This window comes from Myotis brandtii, unplaced genomic scaffold (genome assembly GCF_000412655.1).
Source record: "Myotis brandtii unplaced genomic scaffold, ASM41265v1 scaffold934, whole genome shotgun sequence".
NCBI lineage: Eukaryota > Metazoa > Chordata > Mammalia > Chiroptera > Vespertilionidae > Myotis > Myotis brandtii.
This window is the reverse complement of record NW_005371854.1, coordinates 836,302-844,541: the sequence shown is the minus strand read 5'-3', so window position 1 is coordinate 844,541 and position 8,240 is coordinate 836,302. Positions and strand designations below refer to the sequence as shown.

Here is an 8,240-nt window from a genome sequence, read left to right as displayed (position 1 = left end):
CTGCTGGCCCTGGCGCTGCCCCTGGCCGTAGTAGCGCTGGCCTTCTCCGACGAGACCCTGGACAAAGTGCCCAAGTCGGAGGGCTACTGCAGCCGCATCCTGCGCGCTCAAGGCACGCGCCGCGAGGGCTACACCGAGTTCAGCCTCCGAGTGGAGGGCGACCCCGACTTCTATACCGGAGGAGGGCGCACAGTCCCCGGGCGCACGGTGTCTGCGCAGCCCGGCAAGGACCCTTCTGTCCTGGCGATCCTCAGCCCTTTGGAGCTGTGAGCCAATTCCCAAGCCAGTTCCTGGCCGTCGCGGGGCCCTCTGCCAGGGGAGGCAACCCCCATTTCCGATGCGCGGTTCCCGGGTGTGGGCTATAGCAAAGCAACGCGTCCACACCGGCCTGGCTGGGAGGGAACCGGCTGGGTCCGGGAGAACAGTGGAGACCCGCCTCTCTCCAGATCCGTCTCTGGAGTGGAGGGGACCTGGTTTCTCCCAGTTGGATGCCAAGCAAGGTGGTGAAGTCCGGCTTTGCCCGCTTCCATTCCTGGAGGAGAAGACATCAGCTTCTCTCTGACTGACACCCCAGCGGAACCCTCACTCCAGCTTCCCCCGACAGATCCCTTCAGGAAAAGGGACTTTAAGCTTCCCCTTGAACTGGGCATGGGAAGGAGGGAAGAGCCTGAAGCTTTTCGGAAGGGTCTCTGGACAGAACTCCCAATTATTTTCCAGGCAAGGGTGATGGCCCTGGAATTCTAGGACAGACCCCCCAGTGGGCCGGGCCTTCAGTGTAGCCTCGAAAAGGAAAGGGGAACCCGGTGAAGGTGGAAAGGGACGCCCAAATTCCCGAGGTCTGCTCCCTGGAGGGCGGGGGAGCATGGCTCTGGAGGATCCGTGCCCCAGGGATGGTGCCCAAGCGCCTCATCCGAGAGCAGGCGTTCGGGAGCGCAGGGAGGGGATGTTCAAGCAGCTGAATGCCTTCCGGGCATGACGGGCAGCTCCATGGCACAGACCTGACCAGGGGCAGGGAGGGAAGTCTACCTGGTTTCACCTGCCCCCCCCCCAAACCGCCCCCCTCGCTGAGCGACCGGGAGGATGTTTCTCCACTCCCACCCTGTCCTAAGTCAACTCTGGCACCGAGCAGGGGAAAGTGGGTTGTTGGGGGCATCTAGTGGGGCGAATGGGTTCACAGCCACCGCCCGCCCTTCCACACCCGCCTCCCCGGTTCCTAGAGCTTCGAGGGAGGAGGCGGTGGGAGTAACACGGGAGAAAGTTTGGGGCAGTGTCAGCGGGCGCCCGGGCCACACTGGCGACGCGGAACCAGGGGCCACCCTTTTCCGAACGCTTTTCCCGTTTCTCCGGGGATCCCCGACTTTCTCCACCGGGAACTACCCAGAGCCGGCTGCCGTGCGCCCTTGGCAAGTGGGGGCGCTCAGCGCTTGACAAGCAGCCGCCAGGACCCGGGGCACTCGGGTTGGCGGGATCGTCGGGACTTCACCGAGGGGAGAGGAGGTTGGGTGGAGGACGTGCGACCCAGCGACCCAGCGCTGGAGGGACCGGGCTGGGCTGGCGCGCGGCTGAAGGAGCTAGGCCTACAGCTGGGAAACAGCCAATGCCCTCAGTGGACCAGAGGGGAGCGGGAATTCGTCTCTTTAGCCCTCCCCCAAAGGGAGAATCTGTGTTCTCTTGGGAAATGGCCCCAGATCCACGTGGCAGGGAAGGATGTGGCTCTGGAGTCAGAGGGACTTGGATTGAGTAGCTGTACGACCTTGTGCAAGTCCTTAATTTCTCTGGGTCCATTCTCCAGCTGTGAATATAGCTGTTTATCCAACCTCTCTGTGTGCTTGTCCGGAATGAGTTTACAAAGATGAGTGTGCCTGAGGACTTCAATACATGTTAGTTTGAGTTAGACAGCCTTTATTAGTTTAATAATTCAGATTGGTTTTGTTTTTGGGGTGGGTGTGTGTGTGTGTGTGTGTGTGTGTGTAAACGTAGGTTTTCTCAGTACTCCACCTGTCCAATCTACCGTGAATAGCAGTTTTCTGGTCTTCAAGAATTAATTGAATAAATGAATGATTGATTTCTCCATGGTAGAAGCCTTGCCTAAAATTATTCCTAATTTAAGCCCAGGAGGATGTGTGTGTGTGTGTGTGTGTGTGTGTGTGTGTGTGTTTTAGACCAGTATGGGGCCTAGGCCAAGTGCCCTATGTGGCATTTCTTCCCAATCCTCCCAGTTTGGCTGAGCACTGGCCAGGGCCCCAGAACTGGGAAGGAGGTGCCTCAGGTATTCACCTGGGCCACGGGGTTCCCTGATTGCCTAGGTGTCCATGGCCAGGAGGTGGGAACTGGAGCTGGGGGCGAGGGGAGCACTAGACTTTCACCCTACGGTTATTCCAGCCTCAAATGTTAGTTAGCCTTTTGGACTGTGAGGCCCCCACTCAGGCTATGAGATGGGCAATCATCCTTCTCCTTGCTGGTGGCTAAGAAATCTTGAAAGAAAGACCTTGCAGAAACCACACTGAGGCCTTCTGTGATTAGCAAACCCGATTCCGCCACTCAACGTTAGGAAGAAAGGGGTGCTGACCTAGTTTGACATTTTAATGTTGGCTTTTACCTTCTTAGAATAATTGTGTGAAAAGTAAGTCTAATGCATTCTTCCTGGAGTATTGACTTAGGGCTGTGGAAATTAACATTCCCCTGGTGTTCTATTTGCTTTTTTAAAAAACTTTTTCCTGAATTAGGGCCCCTCACAATCCTTAGAATCAATCCTTGGCTTGTTTTCCTGCCGCAAATCTTTGTCCCCAGTATTCCAGTCCACCCCCAAATAGCTTCTGCTCTCCATGCTCCCCACCCCAGCATAGCCTTCAGGCTTTCTGGACTGGAATGAAATGGCCACTGTTTATTGCAAATGTATTGAAACATGGGGTTTCTTCTCAATTGTCAGGATCCAATTGAGATTATTATTCAGCTTTTCCAAGTTGTTAGTACTATATTGACTTCCCTCTCTCTCCCACCACTTCTCTCCCTCCCTCCTCCCCATCTGGGTCCCTCTGCAATAATTGTGCTTTAGAAAGCCCTGAAAGGCCTGCTCTGTTTCTGACCAGGGCCCCCTTTGAAAAGGAGATTACAGTGATTAAAAGTAACAAGTGGAGGATCCTCAAGGGGGCATTGCTTCTGGGAGGACAATTTGCAGGACCAGCCATTCCCAGATCACAATTTCAAGCGGAGGAGAGGAAAATCAGCTGCAATGTTCAAGAATTGATTGAAAATGAAAGAGCCTCCGTTGTCTGATTTATTAGGTCTGTTTATTAGGAAAATAAAGCCAGACCCTGGCTAATGAGAGTGGCTTTTCCTAGATGCTCTTTAAAGGGAAATTTCAAGGAACTTGATGGGAAAAGAATGTCTAGTTGAAATTTGAAAAGCTTCTCCAACTTCAAACATAATTGGGGGATTTATGCTAAACTGGGAGGTTTGGAGACCTCCCGAGCTGCTTTGCCTTGTCTTTCTCTGTCCTGCTCTGGGGCACACACCACCTCAGCCTGGGAGAAAGAGCACAGGCTTTGACATTGGCTGAGTCTGTTTCAACTCCTGCTCAGTCACATAAGTACTTGGTGACCTCAGGCAGGCCGCTCCACCTCTCTGACCCACAATTTCTCCAACTGTAAAATGAAATTGAGTTCTCGCACCCCATCCCCAGTGTTGCTGTGAGAATTAGAAATCATCCTTGTCAAAAGAAAATGGTCACACAGTAGGTGCTAAAATAAATATATGTTATGAGATGATTATTTTAGAAATAGAAAAATACTTGGCAGTGAGTATCGCATCAGGCATTGTGTTAAGTGCTTCCTACTCATCTCACATCTTAGTTCTTGGAGTACTTTGAGGTGGTTTATTCTTCTTATTTTTGCATATGAGAACACTAAGTCTTAAAGAGTTTAGTAAGTTGCCATAGTCACACAGCTAATAATCAGCAGAGTCAAGGTAAAAATTCAGGGATGACTGCCCTGGCTCGTGTGGCTCAGTCGGTTGGGCATTGTTGGGTACACCAGGAGGTTGCTGGTGGATTCCCCGTCAAGGGCACATGTCCAGGTTGCAGCTCAGTCCCTGGTAGGGGGAGTACAGGAGGCAGCTGATCTCTCTCTCTCTCTCTCTCTCTCTCCCTCCCTCCCTCCCTCCCTCCCCTCCCCAATCCCCTCTCCCCCTCTCCCTTCCTTTCTCTCTAAAAATCAGTAAACTATTCTTTAAAAAATATTCAGGGATGTCTGGCTCTTAAATCTGTGCTCTGAACCAGTCTTCTATACAGATTCAATGAAATGAATTGAGAGTAGAATGAATTCTCTCGGCTACCCTCAGCCTTCTGGATCTGTCTTCATTGAAGGAAAACAGCAGCAGCAAACCAAGATAATAACTGACGTATCTTGGGACACAAAGTATGAAGTAATAGGTCCTTATTTACATTTGCTTTTTTTCTTGTTGTAGACTTCAGTTTTGCATTTTCCCATAAACCAGAGGATTAATTTAGAAACATGAGGAACCTTGTCAATCTTTAGCCAATTCCTTTTGTTTGTGGGGAAACAGAAACAAATTGGATAGGAAAAAAGAAACTAATTTGACTATTGTTTTATTTTCACATGAAGATGCTATATGATCATGCCTGTAAAATTATATCTTTGAAAAGTATGTAGGTATAATCTGAGAAATTTAAGCAGGATGGGGTCTTTTAAATGAACTCTTATCTAGTTTTACTTTATTTTTATTTTATTTTTTATTTTTTTGGATTCTTTATTCTTTTTTTAAAATTTTATTTTATTGTTTAAAGTATTACAAATAGTAGTACATATGTCTCCTTTTTCCCATTGACCCATCAAAATTTTATTTTATTGTTTAAAGTATTACAAATAGTAGTACATATGTCTCCTTTTTTCCCCCATTGACCTTCCCCTGGCCTCCCCTACCCCCCGGCACATGCCCTCACCCCACATCTCCCAGTGTCTTGTGTCCATTGGTTATGCTTATATGCATGCATATAAGTCCTTTGATTGATCTCTTACCCTCCACCCCAACACTTCCCAGCCTCCCCCCTGTAATTTGACAGTCTGATGCATCTCTGCCTTTGTATCTATCTTTTTGTTCATCAGGTTATAATGTTCTTTATTATCCATAAATGAGTGAGATCATGTGGTATTTTTCTTTTACTGCCTGGCTTATTTCACTTAGCATAATGCTCTCCAGTTCCATCCATGCTGCTACAAATGGTAAGAATTCCTTCTTTTTTACCGCAGCATAGTATTCCATTGTGTAGATGTACCACATTTTTTTAATCCACTCATCTGCTGATGGGCACTTAGGCTGTTTCCAAATCTTAGCTATGATGAATTGTGCTGCTATGAACATAGGGGTGCATATATCCTTTCTGATTGGTGTTTCTAGTTAGGTACTGCTGATGATATTGTAATTAATGGTAAGTCACTCCTCCCACCTCTCCTCTTTTCTTGTACATTACCCTCTTTCTTTTTAAAGAAAATTTTTGAGGTACAAATGATTTAATATTTGTGTACACTACAGAATGATTACCCCAATAAGTCAATAGTTACCATTTGTTACCATACATAATTGCAAATTATTTTCTCTTGATGAGATCTTTTAAGAGTTATTTTTACCCGCGCTGGTTTGACTCAGTGGATAGAGCATCAGCCTGTGGACCATAGGGTCCCAGGTTCGATCCTGGTCAAGGACACATGCCCAGGTTGCGGGCTTGATCCCCAGTAGGGGGTGTGTGGGAGGCAGCAGATCAATGATTCTCATCATTGATGTTTCTATCTCTCTCCCTCTCCCTTCCTCTCTGACATCAATAAAAATATATATTTTTTTAAAAAAGAGTTACTCTCTTTGCAACTTTTAAATATACAATACAGTATGATTATAGTCGCCATGCTGTACATTACAACGTCAGGATTTATTTATTTTATAACCAGAAGTTTGTACCTTTTGACCACTTGACACATTTCATCTTCCACCCTCCTACCCACTCTGGTATCCACCAATTTGTTGTCTGTATCTATGAGCTTGGTTTTGTTGTTGTTGATTTTTTTTTAAAGAGTCTACATATGTGAGATCATACAGTATTTTTCTTTTTCTGTCTGACTTATTTCACTTAGCATAATGTTCTCAAGGTCCATTCATGTTGTCATAAATAGCAAGTTTCCATTCTTTTTTATGGCTGAGTAGTATTCCATTATACATACAGGGGTTAGCAAAAGTAGGTTAGCAAAAGTTTGTTTGTATGGAAAAAATATAACACTTATTAAATAATAATACAAGAACAAACTCTGTGTTTTGCATACTCACAACTGTAAACCTACTTTTGTCCCACTCTGTATGTACCACATTTTCTTTATCCATCCATCAGTATACTTCCTTAATTTTTTTTTATTAATCCTCACCCCGAGGATATTTTTCTATTGATTTTTAGGGAGAGTGGAAGAGAGAGGGGAAGACAGAGAGAAACATTGATGTGAGAGAAACACATCGACTGGTTGCTTCCCACACGAGCTTCGACTAGGGCCCGGGCCAGAGAGGAGCCTGCAACTGAGGTACGTGCCCTTGACCGGAATTGAACCCAGGATCCTTTGGTGATATAGGCTGATGCTCTATCCACTAAGCCAAACCAGCTAGGGCCATCAATGGACACTTAAATGAGGTTGTTTCCATGGCTTGGCTGTTGTAAATAATGTTGCAATGAACATGGATGTTCAAATATCTTTTCAAATTAGTGTTTTCATTTTCCATTTTCCTCTTTTTTATTATTCAAATTTATTTTTAACCTTTGTCCCCCTTTAATAAGTATTTAATTCAAATTGATAATAAAAATTTAAAGATGCATAGTACATATTTAAGTGCTTAATGGTTGTGGAGACTGTTTATTACTTTTAGTTTCATGAAATGCAAAAAAGAAAAACATGCAAAAATGAAAGTATATCAAATTGTAATTTTTCAAGGTTTAAAACTTGAGTACTTCTGTATACATAGTTATATTGTTATTCCTTCTGTCTTGTTGCTTCACCATCATCTAGCACTCTTTGTCCAATATGTAGCCATCAGTCACAGCACTGAAATGTGGCTAATCTGAATTGAGATATGCTGTAAGTGTAAAATGCACATTTGTTGAATAATTAGTATGAATAAAGAACAAACTTCTCATTAATAATTTTATATTGATTACATATTGAAGTGAAAATTAGATGTACTAGGTTAAATAAAATATGTTGTTAAAATTAAAGTTATTTGTTTTACATTTATTCCTACTGGATATCTGTTAACAAAGAAAATTAATTTCACCTGGCTTAGGCTTATTTCTATTGGACAGTACTGTTTTAGAATGTTCCTATCAGCATAGATATAGCCAGCTCATTTACCACCCTTCTGAGCTCCACTCAGCATATAGGCAGGGAAAGAAAGCAGAGCTTTCTTTTAATGATGTGACCAAGAAATTGCACCCAGAACTTTGAAATACACTCCATTGGCAAGAATTTAGTCATGTGGTCACAACTAGCTGCAAGGGAGCCTGGAAATTCTAGCATTTAAATGGACAGGCACATGCCCAGCTAAAACTTGGAGGTGGAATTTATTTTTTCATAAGGATGAAGATGAAAATGGAATTAAGGAGACAACTGGAGGTCTCTGCCACATGTTTTAATGCACAGTCATGTAGAAACACAATATTTCATGTTCTTGCACCAACAGGTCATCTAGATGGAGCTCCTCAACAGCATGTGAAGTTGATATAACTGCTGACTAAACCAGTAGGTGAAGAAGAGTGTGTGTGTGTGTGTGTGTGTGTGTGTGTGTGTGTGTGTGTTTTGATAGGTTTCATACTGAAAAGACAGAAAGGGGCCAATACGTTGGAGTTGCCTGTTCTGTTCCACCCTCTCCCTCAATAAAGGAGGAAGCTGCAATGAAAGAAAGAAGTGAAGGTACAATTGGATAAAGCAAGAAAATGGCCCAACTGGGTGTGGCTTAACGGTTGAGCACTGACCCAGGAACCAAGAGGTTACAGATTTGATTCCCGGTCAGGGCATGTGCCCGGGTTGCAGTAGGGGCCATGCAGGAGTCAGCTGATTGATGATTCTCTGTTATTATTGATGTTTCTCTCTCCCTCTCCCCTCCTCTCTGAAATCAATAAAAATATATTTTTAAAAATGCACACATGTGTTTTGTGAGAGAGAGAGAAAGAGAGAGAGAGAGAGAGAGAGAGA

At 45.0% G+C, this 8,240-nt stretch overlaps 1 protein-coding gene across 1 annotated transcript in view; it reads left to right on the top strand.

Moving 5' to 3' along the window:
* SPON1 (spondin 1, extracellular matrix protein) overlaps positions 1 to 8,240 on the top strand; it is a gene marked incomplete at its 5' end in the record, with an annotated part of 256,193 nt that continues 247,953 nt past the window's right edge. The window contains one exon of the mRNA XM_005885895.2: positions 1 to 192. Coding sequence (XP_005885957.1) covers positions 1 to 192 — 192 coding nt within the window. The remainder of the gene's footprint in view (positions 193 to 8,240) is intronic.